The following is a 26,350-nucleotide window of genomic DNA, read 5'->3' on the forward strand; positions in this document are numbered from 1 at the left end:
ACAGTGAGAAGGTACAGTAAAATATAGTCCAATCAGAACAACAACTTCTTTGATATAGCATCTTCAAATGTACTTGAGAAATAAATGAAGAATGTACAAAATGTTAATACAAATAGCTAGATAAAAGGAAGCAGTTTCTTATAAATGGAATGTTTTTGTAGGATGCTCAAACTAGGAAGTTTTGCACGAGTGGAGAACAATTGATCATTGGTTCAAGAGAAGTACCTTAAAGATACTAGCAATATGGGGTTTTTCCTTTCTTCCTTAAGGTAAACAGGTTACTCTGACTGTTTATTTTTCAGTAGTCTTGTTCCATTTACCAGTCTGTATTATGGACAATATTCTGCATCCAGCAGAGATGTTTGTATCAATGAAAAAGAGGTGGTCAGCAAACAACGAATATTGGGTGGGGTGGAGGGAGGACTACTGTTTGCAGGAGGAGATCTTCCTTTTCGTATGAGTGGTACTGCAACACAGGACAGTGTGGACTGTGGTTAGGTTCTTGAATAAGACTCCTGGAAATCCTTGACGTTCATGCAGATTCTTTAGAATTTGGTGTAAGTGATATTTTCCACAGGCTTGCAAGAGGAAATCACAGCTTTTCATGATGGCTATTGTATTTCAAACACAGTTATCTTTTTTCATAAAAGGCTATTGTCTAAGAGCCTCATCTAGAAGCAGGTGGTGCACACAATCCCATTTGTTTGGATTTCCAAGACAAGGGATTGGATGAACAGTGCCCTACGTTTTGAACTTATCAGATGACAACTTCTAGGGTTCATGATGCCATGCTGGAACGATATTTGGACCCAACAAGAAAGGTGTGTGCCCTTGGGCTACTAACTTTGGCTCCATTGTTAAGACATAGCCAGTTGTATGTCATCCAACTAATGATGTAATTCCATTTTTGGTTAGGCTAGATGTGCCAGGCGATGGGTTGGATAATATTCTCAATAAGAGCAGAGTATCATCAGGGCATGTGTGTAGTCCAACTATGAAACAAGCTGCGTACCTGTAACTACAGTTCTCCTGTATTGGCATCATTCAGGATCACATGCTTGAATCACTCTTCATTGTCGAAGTGGGAGTCCCACGGTAACCTACAAATTATAGCATCCCATAATAAGGGCCTGAGAGACCTAGAAATAATGTCATTTTAGTAGCCAAACAGCCTCAGAAAGGAATAACCACATATAAGATGATCGGCTTCCAGCACCATGAACACCAACACCCCCAGAAGCATCATAACTGATATTTTATAGCACAATTGTGAAAGTAAATGAATAAGAATGAGCTTAAGACAGGAAGGATGGTCATTCGCATGTGAATCTATAACTTATACCAAAGTTGGATGAGGAAAAAGTTAATTACTTGTAACAATCATTTTGAAGCTTGTAGTGCTATGGATTCACATGCTTTGCACACTCCTACCAGCTAGTGCTGGTCTCAGAATGTTGTGTTGTTTTTCTTTGGAGAAGGAATTTAGTTTGAGGTGACAGTGGTGTCTTACTCCCACTGTGCAGCAGGACACGGACTCAGACTGTGGTTTTCCCTACGGGCAAGCATAAGAGTGAATAATTAAAGCATTTCTCTTCTGATCGGGGTGGGGGCAGGCAGAGGGCATGAAAGGAAAAGGAAGGCGTTTCCTTTCATGTCTGTCTGAGCATTTCTGCAGCCCGATCGTGAAGCGATCGGGATGCAGAAATGCCCATTTGACACCAGCAAATTAATTTTTTTGTACATAAATGATGAAGGGGAGAGACCCCTTGAGGCAGAAACCTCAAGACTTCAGTCATAATTTTTATTTTTTACCCATGGGTAGCGACCCCTTAGGCAAGGTTCGCTCACCTGGGGGGTGAGGGAACAAATTGTTTTTAGGCCATGGGCAGATCAGCGTATTTTAATTAGGCCAATCTGTCCCCAAGGATGGCAGAAACCACTAGACACCAGGGATTTTGTTTTCATGTCAGTTACATGAAAGGGGAGAGGCCCCTTAGGCAAGGGTCACTCCCCTGGTGGGCAAATTTATATTAAACCATTTCTGCCCCCCCCTTGGGGGGGGCGGATTGGCCTATTTGAATTAGGCCGATCTGCCCCCAAGCGGGCAGAAACCACTAGGCACCAGGATTTTTTATTTTTTTTTGCAGATGAGGAGAGACCCCTTAGGCAAGGGTTGCTCCCCTGGGGGACAATTTTATTTTAGGCCACTTCTTCTATTAGGCCGAACTGCCCCCAGGGTGGGACAGAAACCACTTAGGCACCAGGGATTTGGGGAGGCCGAGGCATGTGTGTTTTGTTGGGGCGGGGGCACCCCTCCTTTGCGCAGAGTCACTCCCCAGGGGGGGCACATTACTGTTGGCCATTTCTGCCCTGCTTGGGGACAGATCGGCCTATTTTTTAGAAGGCAAAGCAGAGACCGGGGAAGATTTTAAAAAAAAAAAAAAGAGGGTGGGGTATGGCCATACTGTGACCCCAAATAAATGGGGACAAAGTTGTTCTGCCCACCGGCAGATGGGGCAATTATCCCCGATCCATTCCCTCGGGGGCAGAAAGCCTACTAGATGCCAGGGATTTTTTTTTTAAAATAGTGGGGTGGTGGCTACCAACAAGTATGGGCATGGTTATGCCCCCACCCCAACTAAAGGGGGGTAACAGTCTTTCAGCTCTCCCCCCTATAAACTAAAAGATCTTATCTCAAAGGCAAGCAAGAGGAAATTTGATTATTTTGGGTTTTGGTTTTACAATTGGGCAGTGAGAGCTTGTCTAACTTTCAAAATCGTCCCACTTGGAATGGTGAGGGCTGCACTTTTTGGACTTTGAGACGCTGCCATTAAGGAATACCTATGAGACCTAGAGACATCTGAAAACTGAACATCTGGGTGAGTCCAGGGTGGTGTGCTTCACATGCACCCCACGCCATTTTCCTTCCCACAATGCCCTGCAAACCTCCAACTTTGCCTGAAATCACACATTTTCCCCACATTTTTGTGATGGAACCTTCTGGAATCTGCAGGAATACACAAAATCCCTACCACCCAGCATTGTTGCATCTATACTGCTAACAATTCTGCCCCACTTGTCAGCCTAAACACTTTTTTTTTTTTTTTCAAACTGCCCTTTTGGACCTGCTTTGGTTCCCCCTCAATTTCGACATGTTTTTAGCTCTTCCCTGTCACAGGCACTTGGGCCCACCTACACAAGTGAGGTATAATTTTTTCGGGAGACTGAGGGAAAAGGGGAATGTTGGGTGGTACGAAATCTTTCCTGGTGTGGTGATCCCACACCGAAATGTGGGAAAAATTAGATTTTTAGCTAAATTTGATGTTTGCTGAGGATTCTGGGTAAGAAAACACTGGAGAATCCATGCAAGTAATACGTCCCTGGACTCCCTCGGGTGTCTAGTTGTAAGAAATGTCTGGGTTTGGTAGGTTTCCCTAGATGGCTGTGAGCCCAGGACCAAAAATGCAGGTGCCCCCACAAAAACAGGTAGTTTTGTATTTGATCATTTTGATGTGTCCACATATTGTTTTGGGGTGTTATCTTTCACGGGCACAAGGCCTACCCACGCAAGTGAGGTACCATTTCTATCAGGAGACTTGGGGCAATGCTGGAGGGAGGGAAATTCGTGGCTCCTCTCAGATTCCAGAATTTCTGTTACCTAAATGTGAGGGGAAAGTGTTTTTTGCCAAATTTTGAGGTTTGCAAAGGATTCTGGGTAACAGAGCCTGATGAGAGCCCCACAAGTCACCCCATTCTGAATTCCTCTAGGTGTCAAGTTTTCAAAAATTTATAGGTTTTCTAGGTTTCCCTAGCAGCCGGCTGAGATAGAGGCCAAAATCCACAGCTAGGCACTTTGCAAGAAACAAGTCAGTTTCCTTTGGGAAAATGTGATGTGTCCACGTTGTGTTTTGGGGCCTTTCCTGTCTCGGGCACTAAGTCTACCCACACAAGTGAGGTACCATTTTTATTGAGAGACTTAGGGGAATCTTGGGTGGAAGGAAATTTGTGGCTCCTCTCAGATTCCAGAACTTTCTATCACCTAAATGTGAGGAAAACGTGTTTTTTTGCCAAATTTTGAGGTTTGCAAAGGATTCAGGGTAACAGAACCTGGTGAGAGCCCCACAAGTCACACCATCCAGGATTCCCTAGGTGTCTAGTTGTGTAAAATGCACATGTTTGGTAGGTTTCCCTAGGTGCCGGCTGAGCTACAGGCCAAAATCCACAGCTAGGCACTTTCAATGTAAAAATGTGATGTGTCCATGTTGCATTTCCTGTCGCGGGCATTAGACCTACCCACGCAAGGGAGGTACCATTTTATGTGGGGGAACACAGAATAGTAGAACAAGTGTTAATCCCCCTTGTCTTTCTCTACATTTTTTCCTTCCAAATGTAAGAGAGTGTGTAAAAAAGACGTTAATTTGAGAAATGCCCTGAAATTCACATGCTAGTATGTGGGGACCCCGGAATTCACAGATGTGCAAATAACCACTGCTTCTCAACACCTTATCTTATGCCCATTTTAGAAATACAAAGGTTTCCTTGATACCTATTTTTCACTCTTTATATTTCACCAAATGAATTGCTGTATACCTGGTAGACAATGAAAACCCAATGCGAGGTGAGGCTCCTTTATTGGCTCTGGGTACCTAGGGTTCTTGGTAAACCTGCAAGTCCTATATATCCCCGTAACCAGAGGAGTCCAGCAGACTTAAACCTATATTGCTTTCAAAAATCTGCCATAGGTTGAAAAAGTTACAGAAGTAAATGTGGACAGAAATGATTCTTTTTTCACCTCAATTTCAATATTTATTTTTATTTTAGCTGCCACTTTTTGTAGGAAAACCTTGAAGAATCTACACAAATGACCCCTTGCTGAATTCAGAATTTAGTCTACTTTTCAGAAATGTTTAGCTGTCTGGGATTCAGTATTAGTTTCATACTCATTTCTGTCACTAACTGGAAGGAGGCCGAAAGCACAGAAAATAGTAAAAAATGGAGTATGTCCCAGTAAAATGCCAAAATTGTGTTGAAAATGTGGTTTTCTGATTTAAGTCTGCCTGTTCCTGAAGGCTGGGAAGGTGGTGATTTTAGCACCGCAAGCCCTTTGTCGATGCCATTTTCAGGGGGGAAAACCACATGCTTTCTTCTTCAGCCCTTTTTCCCCTTTTTGTTTCTTAAAAAAAACTAGATTTATGCTGTATTTTGGCAAATTTCTTGGTCTCCTCTAGGGGAACCCACAAACTCTGGGTACCTCTAGAATCCCTAGGATGTTGGGAAAAAAGGACACACATTTGGCGTGGGTGTCTTATGTGGACAAAAAGTTATGAGGGCCTAAGCGCCAACTGCCCCAAAATACCAAAAAAAGGCCTGGTACATGAGGGAAAAAGGCCTGGCAGTGAAGAGGTTTAGTAAAGTTTCTTTAATGCTGGAACCTTCCAAGGTAGGCAGTTTAGGTCATATGTTATGGAATAAAAACTTGTAGTGGCAGAAAATCACCCAATTACACTAAATTACAAAGCATAAGGTCACATCCTCATAAACTGAATATATCATCTATCTCCAATACAGGTGGCGTTAAACTCATCTAAAATATGTTTCTCTTGAAACTAGGGATATGGGCATTTTTTCATAACTCAGTAAGGGAATTTTTTCAATTGTGTTTTGACTTTCTGACTCAATAAAACCACTTGTTAGGAGACCAATGGGACCAGACAAGGTGCTGTGCAGGTTTGCGGAAATCAAATGTGTTTTGGAGTAGTCAGTCATTGGACCCTGGCAGTTCAGTACTTATCAATCTGGATAGTTGGTGGCTCTTAAACATTTTGATTGATGATTGATTTATTAGGCAAAAGGTTAGAATTGAACCATAAATGTTTTGTATAATAAGTCAGAATGTGTAAATACACCCCAATACATAACAAATACATTTGTGGTATACATCTAGAGGTGGGGGCCATTCATGAAGACAGATGAAGGCAATAAAAACAAATCCTTATTGTGGAGGGAATGCAGAAAAGAAGGGGGAAACGTAAAGGACAGTATCCGAGTATTTAAGGCCTGAATAGCTGCCAATCGGTTGCTATGTGACAACAGAAGCAGTGCAGGTGGGGATGCATGGACACAGAGTCCAAGAGATGCTCTTCTGCCAGATCTCTTCACATTTTGCCACAATCCTTGCCAGAATTTTCAGCTAGTGTCTGGATCCCCTCGCCAAATCAATAGACAACTTAATCCAAAGAAGGGCTCCTACAAACAATTAAGCTTATCACCTACACTAATTGTGACGGTTCCTCAAAGGATAGCGCAGATCACACAGAAAATGAATGTAGTGGTTTTTATCATCTAAATGTGGACATTGATTTCCAGCAGATTTGATACTTTCCTGAGACATTCCAAAAATAGAGCCTCATCCCCCCAAGATTACAGGTCTTCTTTGGAGTCTGACACAACATTACCACTCTCTTGTGAAAGATAGGAGTTTGAAATTGGTGGTCCAGACAAATCTGGGACAAGATGGACCATAACAGGGCTTTTGCAAGATAATACTTTCTTCATATTTCTTGGGCTTTGAGTACAAGAAAGAGATGCGTCTCAGCATGGAAACACAGGACACCCTAATGTCCAGAGGGTGACAATGAGCTGGTTTCACACTTAACAATAAAGTATTGAACTTTCTGTCACACATAGGCCAGGGGGGTCAGAGCACACAGATTGGTAAATGTTTTCAGATCAGTCACTACCGCACAGCAGGATCCCAGGGGGGTAAGTAGAAGAGTCCTTCAATTCTGGACTTTGGAAGGATTTCAGCAAATCAAACCACCTAGGAGAAAGTTATTTCAAAAATGGAATTTCACCTAAGTCCTCATAATGTTTGAGGAATGGCCAAACTCAAAGTTTTCCACAAAAGTCTTATCAGAAAAACAGATGATGCATTGGGGTCTGAACTCGTGCAAAATGCTAAGAGATGTTAGGTTTTTGGATAAGAGGGCAGATAATTCAGCATGAAGGGGTAATGTTTGTGGTTTTCAGAAGAATTAAAACAGGCCTCAGATCCATCACTTATCTGGCCTTCCTAAACCAAGATTTGTGCAACTGGATGCCTTTGGGAGGAATAGGGTTCAACAATGAAGGTGTGTGCAGATGCTTAAATTTCAGGTTGTTTCTGTAACTCATCCCCCCGCAGTGTGCGCATAGTGTGGCCTACCCTGTAGTACGGATATTGCACGAGTGGGGAAGTTTCCAGTAACTGTACCTTGATTGCTGCCCAGGTATGCATTACCCCTTCGCTAAAAAAATCTCCCATCATCTTGATATCCAGACTATGGAAGGCTGCAACTGCGCTTTTGTTTCGCCCCAGCGGGAACCATGTGCACCATTCAATTGGTATATGAGGAGAATATAATTTGTTGAACGCTTGTCTAGCCATGAGGTTGTGCCAGGCAAGGGTGGTAGTGTTGAGAGAGAGAAAAGTGTTCCATGTTTGCGGATTGGGGGGTGAAACAACCGACTTGGCAAAGGGTGTGGTGATGAGATATCTCGTTCTAATGTCAGATAGGGTGCCTCAGGTGGTCCGTGTATCCAGTGATGTGCAAATGTTGAGTGTGCCATTCTGTAGTATGTTTCCAGGTCGGGTGCATTGAGTCCACCCATCACATATGGAAGGGTCAATACCTTTCACTGTACTCTGGGCTGCTTACCAGCCCATGCTAACTTAATGAGCAGGGTCCTCAGGGTGGAGAAGACTGCCTTCAGAAGTAGGATATGGATGTTCTGGAACAGGAATAAAAATCGTGGCAATATCACCATCTTCATGAGGGCTATACGTCCCACCAGGGACAATGGTACACTAATCCATCTCTCCACATTTTCTGTCAGCTTTTATATTGCTTTCCCTTAATTGTCCCTCAAGACTATTTGTGGGTCTGTATGTATTTGGATGCCTAAGTAGCGCACTGAGTCAGTTTCCCATTAGAGAGGGAAATCCATGACTATTGGAGCTGTGGCCCGTGTAAGGGGGAATGCTATAGATTTATCCCAGTTAATCTGCAAGCCGGAAAGGGTGCCACATTTTATGACTTCTCAGAGTGCAGGTGCGAGGTTATGCCTGGGAATACGTATGTACAGCAAAGTTTCATCCGCATATGCAGAGATGATCAGATTATATCCTGGAAATCGAATGCCCCAGTGCCCGTGATATTCATGCAGCGCAGAAGCCAGTGGTTCCGCGACCAATGCATACAACAGGGGCGATAGTGGACATCCCTGCCTGGTGCCTATGGTGATGGATATGACCTCTGAGATAGATCCATTAATTCTAACTCTGTCTACAGGGTTTGAACTAGTTGTGTAAAACCGTCTCCCACCCCTTTGCGGTGCAGTACTGCCAGCATGAAGCTCGATTCCACTGAATAAAATTCCTTTTCGGCGTCGAGGAAGTCTGCTATCGCACTCACCTCTGGGTCTATGTGTTGTATAACACCAAATACTGTATGCAAATTTGCCGTTAGGTTGCGGCTGGGGATAAATCTGATTTCACTACTTTCTGCAGTACTGTCGCCAGCCTGTCTGCCAGGATTTTAGTGTTGATTTTAGTGTCTACATTGATCAGAGATAGCGGTCTATACGAGGAGCATTGTGTGGGGGGTTTAAGTAATGTAATAATTAGTGCTTCTCTCATAGAGGGTGGCATTTCTTTAGCACCTGCCATTTCCTCATACAGTGTCGTCAAATGAAGTACCAATAAGTCTTGATACGTCTTCTAAAAGGTCACTGTGAATCTATCTGGACCGGGGGCCTTTCCCCTCAGCCGTATTTTCAAGGGCTTTCCGTACTTCCACCGGTTGTAGTGGTGCCATTAACTATTCTCATTCTGCATTAGTGAACCATGGCATGTTGATCTACGCCACGTAATCTGTGATTGCGTCTACGTCCGGGGTTATCTTTGTGGTGTACAACATTGCATAATATTCGCAAAAGCAGTTAACTATCTTTCCTGGGTCTTTAATGAGGCTATCGTCTGCTTCCTGTACTTCAAGGATTGTGTGTCTCTCTCTCTCTCTCTCTCTCTCTATCTTTCTCTCTCTATTGGGGTGCATCATACCTGCCAGTGTCGCACCAGGTTGTTCACCCTCCCCGTAAATGCGGGGCGGCGCATACTTCCCCATATGTTGGACCTCGCTTTGTGCTATATCATTGAATTCTATTTGTTTCTCGTGGATTTGACCAAGTAATTACTTGTTTTCTGTTGTCAGGTGCTCCCTCTCCAGCTGTGCTATCTCCCGCTCTAACAGGGCCATTCGGCTACGTGATGATTTCAGAACCCCTGCCTGCTTAGCTATGGCAATCCCACAGATACACTTTGAACGCTTCCCACACTGTGCCAAACTTAGGAACCGAGCCTATATTTACTTGGAAGTATTCTTTGATCACCTTAGTTAGGTCATCTTGGAATGCTGCGCCCAGTAACAAATATGGAGGAAAACACCACATGAATGGGGCGATCCAACACAATCCCCACTTCGACTAGGAGGGGGACTGGTGCATGATCCAAATATGTTCGGGCCATGGCTCCTGCGTATGCCTTCTGGGGACTAGGCTTCTTGACACCAACCAAAAGTGTATGTGCGTATGCAAATCATGGCGTGTTGAGTAGTGTGTATCCGCCCCTTTCGGGGTGTCTGTGCCTCCAAATGTCCACTAACCCATTATCTGATGCGATGGAGGTCACCATACTTGCGGCGGCTGCCGGCACCCTGTGTGCCACCTGATCGATCTATTTCCGGATCTAGTATGCAATTGAAATCGCCTCCACATATCTGCGGTAGGCTCTCCCATGGCGCAGCCATCGTGGCTAAGTCTAAGTAAAAATGGGGGTCATCATAGTTGGGACTGTAGAGCCCAACCAGTAGGAAAGTGACATCTCCTTTGCTGCATCGTGCCAGAACGTATCTGCCCTGTGGGTCAGTCTGGACTTCCTGCATATGTATGTTAGATTGTTTAGCCGCCCATATCATTACTCCCAAAGGCATGTGAAGTTAACCCAACTGTCAAAATATGACCCCTCCAGCCTTTAAATGTAAGGGCCTTGTTATCAGGGGCTAGGTGTGTGTCCTGTAGTATTGCTAAATCTACTCTGTGCCTTTGAAGGTAGGCTACCACCTTCTTCACTTTTCTACTATCAATTGACCCTCTGACATTCCATGTCAATAACCTCACTGTGTTGGCACCCCCCCGATTGGTGGTCTGCACTGCTTGCTCAGTTATGTTATGCATGTTATACCGTATTCTGTTATCTTTTCCTATCTACTGTGAGTTGACAACTGTCGCATTACCCCAACAAACCACTCTGATAACTTAACAAACATGTCCACCCCCCACCCACAACAGGCAGCTCCCCAATTTGCCCGTCTCCACGTGTGTACATCCTCCCCTTCCCCCCCCACTACCCCATTCTGTAATCCCCCTTTAGAACTACTGGAATACACGTTGGGCTGGATGTTGTCCGATCTCCTCATCTTCCGTGTCCATCCGGCCACCTTCAACATTAGTATGCCTTTTCATATGCAGACATCACTCTCTCCTTCACTATGGGGTGTGCATGTCTGCCGGTAATAGTTTACCCTCTCAGCTACTCCTGCACCGCTAGACGAGCCTGCCCGCCAGCAGCCAGAGACCCATGCATCTATAATGTTTACTGTGTTTTGAGTTACATATACCTTTCACTCCTAAACCCCTTCGCTGCCAGGCCTTTTCCCCCTCCTGTGCCAGGCCTTTTTTTTTGGCTATTTGGAATAGTTCTTTCTTAGGCCCTCATAACTTTTTGTCCACATAAGCTACCCACGCCAAATTTGCGTCCTTTTTCTAACATCCTAGGGATTCTAGAGGTACCCAGACTTTGTGGGTTCCCCTGAAGGAGGCCAAGAAATTTGCCAAAATACAGTGAAAATTTCGTATTTTAAAACAAATTGGGAAAAAGGGCTGCAGAAGGCTTGTGTTTTTTTCCCTGAAAATGGCATCAACTAAGGGTTTGCGGTGCTAAAATCACCAGCTTCCCAGCTTTCAGGAACAGGCAGACTTGAATCAGACAACCCAATTTTTCAACACAATTTTGGCATTTTACTGGGACATACCCCATTTGTACGATTTTTTGTGCTTTGAGCCTCCTTCCAGTCAGTGACAGAAATGGGTGTGAAACCAATGCTGGATCCAAGAAACCTAAACATTTCTGAAAAGTAAACAAACTTCTGAATTCAGCAATGGGTAATTTGTGTAGATCCTACAAGGGTTTCCTGCAGAAAATAACAACTGAAATAAAAAAATATTGAAATTGAGGTGAAAAAAACAGCCATATTTCTCTACGTTTTACGCTGTAACTTTTTCCTGAAATGTCAGATTTTTTAAAGCAATATACTGTTACGTCCGCTGGACTCTTCTGGTTGCGGGGATATATAGGGCTTGTAGGTTCATCAAGAACCCTAGGTACCCAGAGCCAATAAATGAGCTGCACCTTGCAGTGGGTTTTCACTCTATACCAGGTATACAGCAATTCATTTGCTGAAATATAAAGAGTCAAAAATAGGTGTCAAGAAAACCTTTGTATTTCCAAAATGGGCACAAGATAAGGTGTTGAGGAGCAGTGGTTATTTACACATCTCTGAATTCTGGGGTACCCATACTAGCATGTGAATTACAGGGCATTTCTCAAGTAGACTCCTTTTTTACACACTGTCTTATATTTGGAATGAAAAAATGTAGAGGAGACACAAATTTCCTTCCACCCACCGTTCCCCAAAGTCTCCCGATAAAAATGGTACCTCACTTCTGTGGGTAGGCATAGCGCCCGCGACAGGAACTGCTCCAAAACACAACGTGGACACATTACATTTTTCTACAGAAAACAGAGGTGTTTTTTGCAAAGTTCCTAGCTGTGGATTTAGGCCTGTAGCTCAGCCGGCACCTAGGGAAACCTACCAAACCTGCGCATTTTTTAAAACTAGAGACCTAGGGGAATCCAAGACGGGGTGACTTGTGGGGCTCTCACCAGGTTCAGTTACGCACCACTGATGTGTAAAAAAAAAAAAAAAAAAAAAAAAAACTGGTGTCTCATTGGCCTAATAAAAATAGGCCGATCTGCCCCGAAGGGGAGCAGAAATGGCCCAATGATAATTTTGCCCCCAGGGAAGCGACCCTTGCCTAAGGGGTCCCTCCCCACATATTAAAAAAAAAAAGCCCTGGTGCCTAGAGGTTTCTGAGAAACCCCACCCCACCCCCCCCCCCCGGGGGCAGATCAGCCAAATTACAATAGGCTGGTCTGCCCTGATCAAGGGGGGCAGAAATGGCCTAAAACAAATTCCCCCCCCACCCAGGAGAGCAACCCTTGCCTAACGGGTCGCTCCCCTCAAGTGAATCTGACAAAAAAAAAAAATCCCTGGTGTCTAGAGGTTTCTGCCCCCCTTGGGGGCAGATTAGCCTAATAGAAATAGGCCGATCTGCCCCCAAGGGGGCAGAAACGGCCTAGAATTTATTTTGCCCCCAGGGGAGCAACCCTTGCCTAAGGGGTCACTCCCCACAAATAAAAAAAAAACACACAAAAAAAATCCCTGGTGTCTAGGGGGGGCAGAAACAGCCAAAAAACAAATTGCCCCCCTGGAGAGCGGCCCTTGCCCAAGGTGCCGCTCTCCTTATCCAATAAACAAAAAAACAAAAAAATTCCCTGGTGTCTAGTGCCATTTCTGCTGCCCGATCGCATCGTGATCGGGAAGCAGAAATGCTCATAGAAGCCTGAAAGGAGAGGAAAGGCCTTTCCTCTCCTTTCAGGCTTCTCTGCCCCCTCCACGTGATCGGAGAAGAAATGCTTTGCATTTCTCCTCCGATCGGGCGCTGGAAGCCTCTGATGAGATCAGCGTGCGCAAGCGCGCTGACGTCATCAGATGCCACAGGGGAGTCACGGGGGGCGGGGTGGAAGGGGAAGCGATTCTCCTTCCATCCTTGCCCAGGGGAGGGTTGTGCCTGGCCATAGCAGGACAAGGTGATCTCATCCAAGGCACCGGGGAACCGGCGCCTTGGACGAGATCACCTCGTCCCAGGCACAGTAGGGGTTAATCTCCCCAATATTTACTTAAGTATTGTTTGCACAATATCAGTCTCCATCATCCCTACCACAGGGGGACATGCCAGACTTAACATGTTGCCCTCCTTTAGCGAACCTTCGTTTCAAGAACTGTGATAGTAGCTTGCGGTCTGTAAACAGCATTGGTTTGCCGTCCACCATTACCCCAAGCTTGGCTGGGTATAGCATACGGTAGTCCATTTGTAGTTCCCTCAATTGGCGCTTTGCCTGGGTGAATTGGCGCCTCGCCTCCTGGCTAGAGAGATATGTCCATTCCTTTGTGTTGTAGTGTCTTTAGCTCTCTCATTCGTCGATTTAGCAGTACCCATTATGCGCAGATTGTTACATCGAGAGCGGGCTTCCAAATCTTCGACTTTCATCTGTAAAGTCGCTAGTGTGATGTGCATGTTAGATTGATTTGTTGTCATAGTTGTGCGGTCGTCTTCCATGTCCAATATGCGGTGCTCTGCCACATCCAGTTGCTCTGCTTGTTTATCAAGTCTTTCCGTCATTCTATCCATCCTGAAAGACAGTGAATCAAATTTCCCATTGATTGTAGACAGACTTTTCTGCATCGCTGTCAGTATCTGTTTAAGTTCTGGCTCAGTTTCTGCATTTAGGGAGCCCGCAGTGGGGCCCGGATTGTCCGTTTGCTCCTCATGTGTTTTATTGGCTTTCCTTAAATCAAATTGGAGCTTGGGCTGATTTTTGTCAGTTTTGTCCATGATGGTACGCTAGGCAAGGCCCGGGCGGAGGAGGACAGTTATCACTTCGTTGTTGTGAGAGCTGCGCTTCCCCCCACCAGCAGGCCGCCGAAGCAGTAGTAGTCGCGCTCAGTTGCCGCTGCAGGTCTGCTATTGCTTGTTTCAGGACGCTCCACATCCTGTCCACTCCGCTCGGGTCCGCCCGCCAACAGGAGTTCGCCCTGCCGCACCTAGGACTCAGTGTTTGTGGCCCTCCTCTCGCTCCAGCCGGCCGCCGCCATCTTTCCCTGGGGGAGAGGTGGGTTAGCCCAGCCCCAGAGGACCCACCACGCCAACTAGATCACAACTTGCCCACCTGTTCAGGTCGCCCCAGACACCTCGGCCCCGCCGGGCAGCCTCCGGGCCTCCCTAGTTTCCTCTGCTGCTAGGCCTCACGTCCTCCAGGCCACGCACAGGACCACTGCATCGGATATCTTGGGCCCCAGTGGACGCCAGCCCCCCAGGGACACGCTGATCCACTCCTTACACGTGAGGGCCTCTGGGGGGGGTGCACAGCATGAGAGGTCTACAGTGATTTAGGCTGCAGGATTATGTTCAGATTGATGGTGGCTGATGGAGCTCATTTATTGTGCGGCCATCTTGTTCACAGGCAAGCTCCGCCCCCAGGTGGCAATGTTTCACCTGCATTAAATTGCCCTATAAGCAGTTACATCTGTCTGACTTTTCCAGTTGCAAGGACATATAATGTTCATTGGTTGTCCAAAAACCACGTGATACTCTGAGCGATCAACTGTGCTGTTGCTTATAATGATGTTCCATTGAGTAGCAACCACGCAAAATTAATAAGGTAAAATCTAAGAATGAAAAAGCTTATGAAGGAAAGCCATGCATATTTTGAATGTGCACAAGAACCTGAGATTATTAACAGATGGTATTCGCAGGACTCTGAATTGGAAGTTATCTATAATATTGTGTCATTCAGAAAGCATTTAGCAAATTGTGCTTTGTGCACACTGACTCACGTTTAGAAGCCAAAAAGTGAGAGAAACCCAATAGATACCAATAAATGTTTTACTATTCTGTGGACCTAGACACCCACCCACAACAAGAAAGGCCCTAAAAGGCAAAACGGTGAAAAAAAAAAAAAAATATCAAGATAGGGAATCTGGGCCATCATCATCTTCTCCAGGTGCACCCTGGTCTGGAACAGGGTCAGAAACAAAAAGATTACTAATGCTTTAGCTGCTAGCTGTGAAGGAGTAAAGGCACGGGGTTAGAGACAGGCTGCATGACAAATGCTTGCACTTTCAAAAATTTTGAGATGGCTTCGTTAGAATTTGAACTAACGCCGCCTTACAGTCTGACATGGGTATCAGCGCCAGATCATTATTTGGCTGACATGGGTGTCAGTGCCGGATCATCATTGGTTTCAGGTTGGCAGGAACTAGTGTGGATCGTAAGACTAGGTTTAAAGTGTGTACAGGAATTGAGAAGGGCTCACTGTGGGATCCAAAGAGACATACAAACCCTGGGAGGAACCTGCTAGCTGCACCCTGATTGAAGCCCCTTTAGGCTTCTTGGGGTTCAAAGGTGTGCAAGAGTAACTAGAAGCGAACTGAATATCTGAAATATGGCCTCCTTAAAGGCCACAATCTGTTGCGGGATCCATGAAGGCCAAGGAAACTCAAGGCACGTTTGGGGAATTGCTCAGTGGCTGGAAACCTCAAAGGAGAGCAGCTTAAATCTTGATGCGTTTGTGCCTTTTCCTTGGAGCTTTTTTATTCTCTCATTTGGACCTGGACTTACCTGAAGACTTTGAGCGGAGAGTGATAAGGTTGCAGTAAAGTACCCATGACCAGGACAGTCTCCAGGCCATTGACTTAAAATGGGAGCAGGATGTAGAAGGCGGCTACAACTTCTTGTTTTCAGCAACATACAATTTCACCTACGAATCTCAGCTCACCTTCGGGTAACCAATAATTTTGGCAGCAGAGCTTCAGATACATCCCAAATGGCGCAGAAAGAAAGGAACTAACATCAATGTGCATGAGTGATGCTTATATATACGGCTCCGCTCCAACACTTCCAGGGCAGTATGGAGCACACATAGAGCTGTACGACAAAACCTATCAGCATACTAGCACACTTCTACAAAAATATCGCTGAATCTAGTCTGGTGCCTTGGGTAATACTTTATGGTGACGAACCTGCATTATCCATTAGAAAACCAATCCTGACAACATTCAAGTAATCATGGGCCAGATGTATGTAGCAAATCAGGTCGCTTGCGACCGCAAAATAGCCTTTTTGTATGTACAAACCCTATTTTACAATTCGGTAACCTATTATTGAATCGCAAAATGGGTTTGCGATTTGGTATTAGGAAGGGGTGTGTTAAGGGTGTCATTTCCTAATTCGCAGGGGGATGTAAGAATGTTTTGTGAATAAAATGCAGACACAAACCATTTGCAGTTTACCACCAACTTAAAGTTGGTGGTAATCGATTTGTAAAGGGGAAGGGGTCCCCAAGGAACTCCTTCCGCTTTGTGAATGAAGGTGCAAACATTTTTAAGAGCAGGCAGTGGTCCCACAGACCACTGCCTACTCTTAGGCAGTGTTCTGTGTCTTGAAACACATAATTTTTTCCTATAAGGAAAACGGGCTGCATTTTAAAAAAATGCTTTATTTAAAATACAATCACAGACATTGTGGTCTGCTGAACCCAACAGGCCACCATCACTGTGATCTTTGGCCATTCCCAATGGATCGCAAATTGCAACCTGCCTCATGAATATGGATGAGGTAGGTCATTTGCGATTCACTGGGAATCGCTAAATGTGTTTGAGACGCATTGGTACATCACTGTTTGGGACCTCCTAACTGCAAATCTCAAAAAATTGCAATTAGGAAATCGCAAATACAAAGCTACGTACATCTGGACCCATCTATCCTAAAAGTGTTTATTGTGTGACATCCATGAAAGGTACCTAGAATGAAATGCAGTCTTTGCTCACATTCCTATTCTTGTTTTTTTCTGTACTCTTGTTTTCTTTGGGAGGCAAGTGAGAGCCAGACAAGACAGCACAAGAGAGACGGCATGTCCTTCACTTCAGGGCCAGAGCATGTCCTCCTCTTCAGGAAAGAGAGGGGTCAATGTCCACCATCCTGAGGCCAGAGGGATCAGGATTCAATAAATGGGTCATAGTGGGAACGGTGCATCTATCCTGTGCTAGAGAGCACCAGATGGTGACTCATTGGTTAGACAATGGGTCAACTCTGCTCGGTAATGAAACACCAAATTAAAGGACGGATTTAGCAAAGGTCTGGTATTAATTTAGGCAGAAGCCATACAGGCTGGAATCAGCCCAGGGCACCACGCATCATTCTGCTTAGCTGGGATTTAGTTTCAAAGCTAGGTCACAAATCTTTTTGAATGAACACTGCACATAAAACTGCATCTGTTGTGAACGAGTCATCTGGTACTGAGGGAAATTAATTTTACTTGAGCAGAACAGCCTATGACAATTATGGTACTGAACAAAGTACTCACCCCCACCTCCCCCTTACTTACTCCAGTGTCTCACAATTAAGGCAGAAGTCACCTTTTAAATTTTCAGAAAGTACCTCTGTCCTGGACAGGATTCTTCACATAGTGGACTGAGATCTGAGCACAGTTTGTAAGTGTTCACTAGGCACTACTCCACAACGGAAATATTTTGTTTTTTACATTCCCAGATAAACCACGACTCATACTTGGTCAACAAAGGATGACTAACCTTTCGACATGTAAAAATACAATACACAAAGATTTCACTTTCTGACGTGTAATAGAAACAAGAACAAGCAGTAAAACACTATTAAATGGTACCTGTAACGCATTCACCACTGTGATCTGGTGCTCCTCCCCCAAAGCATGAATGCAGTGTTGGAAAAGACTGTTAATGTTATCTTTTATCTTCATTAGCTCTTCACCATCTAGAGATTGCAGTTTGGCTTCAAGGTACTCCAGATTCACCTGTTCGAAAACAAAAAAAACAATTTTTGGAAATAAAAAGGAATTTGCCCAATGACCTCTGTAATAATATAAAAATGAAAAACCAGCACGTTAGATTTCAGAGAACAAAAAAAACATATATACAAGGTTTCTTAAAAGATGCATCATTTGTTCATAACTGAATGGATCACTGTAAGCAAAGGGTATCTGATTAATGAAATCTTCAGTTTATTTTCATAATTTTATCTAAATTGAAGTTCATCTGTTGCAGTAAAGCAAAGTTTAACATCCAATATCTAGGCTATATATACATATATTTATGACATGCCGGTAAAATGAATGTGGTCTAACAACACGTTATTTGCAACAGGTGTGCTAATAAATACAGAATCACACCCTTATTTCTAGAGTGCAAAGGTAGTGCCACATTTGAGCGTAATGGACTGTCACAAAACACTGGTATCACCTTTCAGACTTCCAGAAGGAAACAACTGTGTGGCTGTTATCACAAGGCTTAGTTAGTGTGACTTTACAACATGTATTAAACCAGTTGTTGTGTGATTATGGTTAAACACCTTTGTTCATGAACTATTGGAAATCAAACGCCAGCATGGCATTAACCATTCATGCAGATCTGCTGAGTGTAAAATACTATTTATTATCATTTTGGAGGCACAGTCATCTGTAGTGAATCATAACGCTCTCCAGTCGTTTGCCTGGGTCTCCCCTGGGAGTGAAGTGGCTTCTCTCTACCTCCACATGCTAAAAAATCTAAGGTTAACAAGAAGGTAAGATGTAAGAGGTAAGGACAGGAACAAAGCAAGATGGCTGACTAGTGATAGGAATGAGGTGATGAGGCACTGTTGGAGTGATGATAAATTAGGTTTCATTTTACTGCCACTCTCTCCTCTCCCTTCCATTGTTAGGCCCCTGCCTGATGCACATGAGACCTGTGGTCTTACAATTTACAGAGTAAGTATGTGTTTGGATGTACATTTGCTTTGTTTAGCGTGTGGTTTTCTCAAATACAAGCTTCTTTTTAGGACAAACCTAGGCAGCGCATGTGCACTGTCTCTCTGAGACATGCTGTATCTACAATATGGGCTTCAAGCACCACCCATCTTTTTCATTGTTTCCTCTTACTGTCCTTTGTAAATGCTGGATTTTGTTTGGAGAACAAACCTATTAGTCCCTCCTTTTGAACTTTTGTATCCTCCCATGAGGACAATAGAAATTCAAAGTTATGATTAGCTACATAATTCTAAATCCAGCACAGTATCAAACAGCATTGTGTGTGATCTCTCAAATTGCACTACTGATGACAACATGTAACATATAGCATCACTAATATGATCATCAATGACATCACTGATGCAGTAAATAAATGCAAATTTTTATATTTATTTATTGACATGGGAAAGAACAATGTTTAATGAGATATAGTATGTAATTATATAAATGTTGTATGTGAGGACATTTAAAACAGAAGTAAGTGTAGTCCTACCACTCATTTCATGTTTGTGAAAAAATGAATTAGTAATAAGCACAGCTAGTTGAAAATGCTTAAGTGTAGGAAAATAGGTCTCAGAAAACCTTCAAGTCAAATCTTGCATCACTTTAAAAAGAAGCCTCCATTATTCTACTTTCTTGGATTGTGTGCAGGGCCATGCATAGCCTCCTGAAAGTGAATGTTTGTGTCAAGGAACTGGCATAGGTCCCCGACTTGGACAATGAAACGGACACCACATTTGCCCAGATGGAGTGTGCCTAGATGTCAGAAGGGGGCTGAGCCCTGGTGTAACACAGGACATTACACTGATTGACAATATCCATCAGACAATATAGTGATGTTAGCAGCTATTTCGGAGAGCATTATCGCTTCTAAAGGTCACAAGAATTTGAGAAGAGGATTCCATGTTGCAGGTTTGGTCAAAATAAAAGTATAGCCAGCTACCTGAGCTGTGTGGTGCAAAAGCCGCCATGTTTCATCACATCACAATGTATAGAACTGTAGTGGGGTCTAAGTGAACCATCACCAGTTTGGATTGGACTACTGGCGGGAAGGCATTCAGTACCAGTAGCATTTCCTTACAATATTTTGGAAGATGCACCCCATTCTAAGGACCACATAGCCACATTTACAAGAAGAGCTTCATAGGCAGATGGGCTAGTGCACGCTTTGACTAGTCACCCAGTAGCTGGCTCAATGGAGCCAGAAGGAACCCATGTGCTACTTGGCCTGAGGCACCAACATCTTTGCAGAGAACTTTGCAGTAGCAAACACCACTCCGGGGATATGAAAAGGGCATTCCAGTGCAAAATTTGTCCTGGAAGCTTGGGTACCATCACAAACATGTTTTCCAATTTTCACCGTAGAAATGTTTGGAGATTCACTTCACTCAAGGGCCCCCACTGAACTCTCTATCTAGGAGAGGAAGCAGATAGGCACACTCCTAGATGTGCCTGGAATGAATGAAAGTGCTTTTCCACAGGGAATTATTTTCCCCCCGGAGAAAAAAACAAACACATACAATTGCTCGCGGAAGAGGGAGCCTTTTGGAGTTGCCGGATGTAAACCCCAGTAATATGTCTGGAAATCTGTGCCTGCACAACCTTTCAGGAGCAATACTGTGAATGTTTGCAAATAGCTAAAAAAAAAAAAAAAAAAAAAAAGTACACTTGGGCAGAGAACCAGAATGACCAAGGTAATATTAAAAAGATCAGCACCCGAAGCAAGTCTCTGTACTGGGCCCATTTTTTTTTTTTTTTAACCTTTACAATACAGCCATGGGGGCCAGCATGAAAGAGCTTAGAGTAGGTATGCCTAAACTTGGTGATTTACACATACATATTGTGCAATACGCAGATGATACAGTTGTTCTAGACAGTACTCAAATGGTTTACAACCTGCCCTTCAAGCACTTAGGAATGACAATAGGCAAAATAATTTATTTTCAAATTTAGGTAAAAACAAGAATCAGATGTTTGGCAGGTGACAAAACTTGAGTTATTAATATTAGATAAGGATGAGTTCTGCTACTATCTGGGAGGTCTTTAGTTGTTTTGCTGCTATTTCTATAACACTTTTTAAAGGGGCAAGGTAGTTAGCCTTGTGATCAACTCCCAAAGCTGGAGTTTGTGTATTACGCTTTGTCTGGTCTCTACCCTTTGACTTACCCGGTTTGGTTGACCCATTGCTGTTGAATGTCAAAAAGCAACATCACCAAACTGTCAGCCTTCCACAGCAGTGCCCAACCAGGAACTGCTCACCAAATCGAAGCAAGACAGCAGAGACACCATCATTATGACAAAAAGATGCAGATGGTTAGGACACAGATCTCCAATGGACTCCAGAAGGCAATCTGAAGAGAGGCAGTCCAAAGAACACCTGGAGGTGAACTGCAAAAAAAAGTCATGAAGAACCTGAACCACAGCTGGGGCACGGTACAGAAATGTACCAAAGGCAGACTGAAGTGAATGTCCTTTGTGCTGCCCTATATGACAGCCAGCATAATGAGCAGTAAGTAAGTAAATGTCCGGGAGATTCATTGGACAACATCACCAGCCATGAAGCTTTAATAAGCTTATAGAGGTCAAACTCTAGATCTTTGATCTTTTCATTAAAAAATGTACACCAAATTGATTAGCTCTCTGTGCCCCATATCTTAAGAGTCTTACAAGCACAATTTTGTCTAGTACTGACCTACAGTCATATAGCATTCAGAGAAAACTGCTACCAGTTCCCAACCTGATAAAAGTAAAGGCTTTTGTTTGAAATGTATTAACTCAAATTCTGTTAGAGGTTGGTATGCCACAACAATCTTTAGTCTTGGATGCATTACAAGTCAAATAACTGATTAGGTTTCAGGTCTTGGAGATGGACACGTTCAGGTTTAGGTAGAATTCTTGGTCTCAATTTACGTCACCCACTGCTGAAACATGCTTTGCTTGGGAAGACAAGAATTTTAATAGTGTATGCTGGAGGTTATGTGGAGCACTTAAAGAAGTCATTACCTATTTGGTGTGCATATTTAAAGGTTTACTACCAGCTAGCAGGCCATGGTTAAGAGCGATATTACTCCAGTTGGGTGCAAAGTCATTCAAAGAGGCAGCTTATGTTTGTTTCATGGGTACACACCTACAACTGACGCAAGGTTGATTAAATTTTTCAAATAACTGCACAGCTAAGAAACACAACAGAAGATACGAATATCATGTGAGTGACAACATTTGTTTTACTTTTTGTACTTGAGGGCAGCCATAAATTAAGGCTGCAGGTATTTGGTAATGTATGCAAGTGTATGTACATAAATGTGGTCTTTGACAATTGAAGAGCATGTAATTATTTTATTAATATTTGTTCAATTTTTGTTGTATTTAGTTTATTTTAAAAAAATGTACACACATGTGCATGCTTACAAATGCTATTTTTCCTTACTGTTACAGAAACAAAATTAGGGTCATGAGCATTTCTTGAAAAGTGACATTTAGACAACTAGCATCAACAATCACAACTGAAAAACAAAACCTCCATCCCCTACTTATTTCCCCCTTCTTTCCACCTCTGTAGGGGCTATATGGCAGGAATCGCTAAATACCTGCTGGATGCAGAATGATCCCAGTGGGAAAATGGCACAAGTGTCACCATTGGGACCCCTTTGCGAAGAAGCTGCCACCCAAATTTGTGAGTCAGTAACTCATCAATGGTGTACAACTGCAGTTTCGGTAACAAACCATTTGATACATTCCCTTCCAAATCGCAAATAACAAGGTTTTCCCCCTTTCCTGCCCTCTCCAAATTGCGATTCAGATAGGATTGAAAAAGCTCTTTTACAAGTCAGAAAGAATTTTCGGACTTGTACAAGTGTTTCTGTACATTAAGAAAAGCCCTTATATGGTCACAAAATCCAACTTGTGGGGTGTGTGACCACAAAAAGATTTCGTGCAACAGGCCTCAAGTCTTTAATTAGGAAAATAACTCAGTGACTGGGTAAAAAAAAAAAGAAAAAAAAAAAAGAAATTGGGAACGCCGCCATGCGCAAAATGAGGCAAGACGCGTGGTCTGGAGACTCCACACTTGCTGTAGGGAAAGGAGCCTGAAGAGACTACCCCCACCCCCAAGCCTCTGAGATGTGAAGATGATCAGAAATCTCAGCAATGTCCTGTGAAGAGGCTGACTGGTGGCAAATGCGGAGACCATGAATTTTGACAGCGCAGAGGGCCAGGCACCTTGAAACAAGATGGCGACCTGGAGCAATGGAGAATGACACTCAAACTCTGGCCACCTTGAAGACATTGTTCACCAGGAGACGGCCTCTCTGGTGCAGCAGGGAGACAGACCATGTTGAAGTAAAGTAAGTACAGTAAAACTTTGGCAAATGAGTCTGAAAACGGGCCTCCTGTGATGCAGTGTTTCAGGATAGGAGATAGGCTGCCAGTGGAATTATCCAAGTGGTGTGGTCAATGATGGGGATGAAGAATAGATGCTTTAAGGATGCTATTCCTAATAAAGGGCAACTGCAAGACACAGAGATACAGTGTCCAGAGGAATTTTAGGCATAGACAGTACAAGTGGGGAAACTCAGCAGGAAGTCATGGACCGTACCCGGCAACAAAGAGGCTGTGTAGAATAGTTTCATAGCACGCAGTGAAGAGTGTACAAAAACTCCAGAGACTGGCCCAACTCCACCCACAGAGACTGACCAGTAGACAAAGGCTGAATTTCCACTGCAAGGCAGTAAAATACAGGCAGAGCGATTCATGTTGCATTAACTGTGGAGTGAGGCTACCTACACAAAGGTATGCACAACACTGTGCCTTCACAGAACTACGCTCTCAATAGAGACCCCTTGGTAAAAAGATAATAGTGCCTCAGGAAATGGTGACTGTGGAGCATAAAAGCGACTTCCAACTAGAAAGAAAAATTGCAACCAGGATGTAGGAAAAAAACTACCTGCAGCACTAAACAGGGAGAAAATTAAGGACTAGAACAAACAGAACAGGAATGGGAACCTGTAGAGGAGTTTTATTAAGCACGTCTTGTTAGAAATGAAGGAAGAAGTTAGAACGATCTGAGCAGAAGTAAAGAAAGGTCTGAAAGAAATATTGTCAGAAATTGAAAAATTGGAGGGGCAGAATGCACTAATTGGAGAACTCCCTCGATGAAAGAGCAAGTGGAATTAGAAGGAGCAAACAGAGAAAGTCTTATAACTCCATGGGAACAGCACATAATATAGCAAGAACAGGAGGGAGATTTATAGAATTGTTTTAGAAGGTGTATTGCATGGATGACAGGGACCCTGAAAGGGGTAGAAGACATATAAAATCATGTGTGCAAATCCAGCAGAGTGCTGTGTTACAAAGGACAGTCACAGAACCCGTACGAATTGACAGTGTGCAGAGAACACAGACCCCAAGCGCCAGGACTGCCTGACATAATTGCCCGACTTCCTTAATTTGATGGCAAAAAAAAAAAAGAAGAATGGCAGAATGGAAGCCTCTCACACTGGAGATAAAAAAAACTCCAGACACAGACAAGGGAAAAGGAAATTTGGCTAACATACCACGCACCAAGACACCAGAATGGAGGATAGATGTCCAGAATACATTTTGTCAAACTCTGAAAAAAGAGATAAAATAATAAGTGAAAAACTACTAAAGCCCACTATGGACAACAAGCACGAACCAAGCAAGAAAACAGATGACCACAGGTGACTTGTAGGAGGGTAATATGCAAGCAATTAGCATGTTTTAGAGGATTGGTGGAGGAAATCTATGAAACTATTCCAAAATCGAAACAGAGACTAGGCCCTGTGGCTACACACAAACAGGTAAGTCCGTCTTGTCCTTTAAACGTCGATAAGACAAACTATATTGCTTAGAGTTGTGGAAATGTGTTCCAAAAGGGACAGGGAAAGAGGTTTGTGTTACAAGGTGGAGTACAGAGGGAAAGAGAAAAAATATATTCTCGATTATATGAGTTTCTCTTGGACATGGCACAGCACAGAAACACACACTCAACCTACGGAGCAATGAGGAACTTAAACCTTCTCCTGTGACATAACACTTATGGATATCTCATATAACGTCCGGGGCCTGACCAGCCCTCTTACGTACAGGACCATTCTACACAACAGATGTTGCTCTCATTCAATAAACACACTTGTTAAAAAACAGACTGGACACACTTTAGATCATGTGTCTCCCCAACCTGTACCTTTTGAATGGAGATAAGAAAGTGGCAAGTGTAGGGATTCTTATCTACTGTAGGTGTAATTCTAAAATCGGATATTACCTAGGAGTTAACGCAGGAAGATAGGTGGCTCAAAGAGGGATGCATAAAGGAGGACTTTAAACATGAGCATCAATTTATTGCCCAGCATGGGTCAAGAAAACCTTTCTAGCCAAACAACGCATATCCTCACAGAATTAGCAAAAGGTCCTTCGATTGTGGGAGGTGGCCTCAATATGGTACTATATGGTAAAAGAGACAAAACGGAGAACGGATATGGAAGAAAAAAATATTCTCTCAGCATTGGGGAACATTGTGTTTGAAGACTGGGTAATGATTACACATACTATAGTCGGAGATATGCAAGATTCATGTCAGGATAAGTGATAACTTTGTGGGCAAAAAGTTCCTCCATACCTACAAGATGTGACTCAGGGACCCAATTACACTGTCCACCATGACCTGGCGCAGTGTATCTACAAAGACCAGACAGAACAAGGAAATGGTGGCCGGAACGTGGAGCTTAAACACATAGATAATAAAAGACCCGAAGTGATTGATAACATACACGAATGCATCACTAATTTCATGAAAGAAAATGTTATCAATGAAATTGACATAGGCACATCATGGCATTCCCTAAAGGCAATACTATGGGATCAGTTTATAGAAAAGACAGCCAAGCTAATAAATAAAACTGATGGAAAGGATTCTATCTCAGCTGCAGGTGGAACTAAAGTTGTGCAGAGAAGTAACTCAATCACAGAAATATTAGAAGAAAGTGATTAAAATCAAGAGACGAATTACAGCCTCAAAAGGTTGACAGAGATATTTGATGGTGCAATTGAATAAAATAAATTCTATGAATTAGTAAATAAACTAGACAAGGACAAAACAGTACTTTTACCACTGGCTTTGTGTTTTGTAGCTCACATTTGCTTTCATTTTATACACTGGCTCTGTTCATTTTAGGCCTTCCTGCATATCTTTGCCCTCCCAGTGGAGCACAGCCTCTATACAACCTCTCTGAAGAGCTCCATGTATTCAGTGTCCAGGAACTGTTTTCTTCTTTTTGTGAGGTATCCCTTTGACAGTGCTCATGTTTTGAGCTGTCTCCTTTGCATGTGAGTTCACGTTCTGTATTTCTTTGAAAATGTTTCCGATGCATCACCGATTCTAATTTTCTCTGGCACTGAAAGTTCATCAATGACACATGCTTTTGACCATACTTTAGTTCAGAAGGTGAATGAGCAATAACAGCCATTTACATTCTGTTTTTATCTTGGCTCATTTGCTGTGCATCAAAGACAGAG

At 43.4% G+C, this 26,350-nt stretch overlaps 1 protein-coding gene across 3 annotated transcripts in view; it reads right to left on the bottom strand.

The window, feature by feature from the left end:
* The window catches only part of ARMH3 (armadillo like helical domain containing 3), a 748,421-nt gene that overhangs the window by 655,581 nt on the left and 66,490 nt on the right, over nucleotides 1–26,350 (bottom strand). For all 3 annotated transcript variants that reach the window (XM_069239576.1, XM_069239578.1, XM_069239579.1), the window contains exon 4: nucleotides 17,681–17,827. In XM_069239576.1, coding sequence (XP_069095677.1) covers nucleotides 17,681–17,827 — 147 coding nt within the window. The remainder of the gene's footprint in view (nucleotides 1–17,680; nucleotides 17,828–26,350) is intronic.

Source organism: Pleurodeles waltl, chromosome 6 (genome assembly GCF_031143425.1).
Source record: "Pleurodeles waltl isolate 20211129_DDA chromosome 6, aPleWal1.hap1.20221129, whole genome shotgun sequence".
In the NCBI taxonomy this organism is placed as follows: Eukaryota; Metazoa; Chordata; class Amphibia; order Caudata; family Salamandridae; genus Pleurodeles; species Pleurodeles waltl.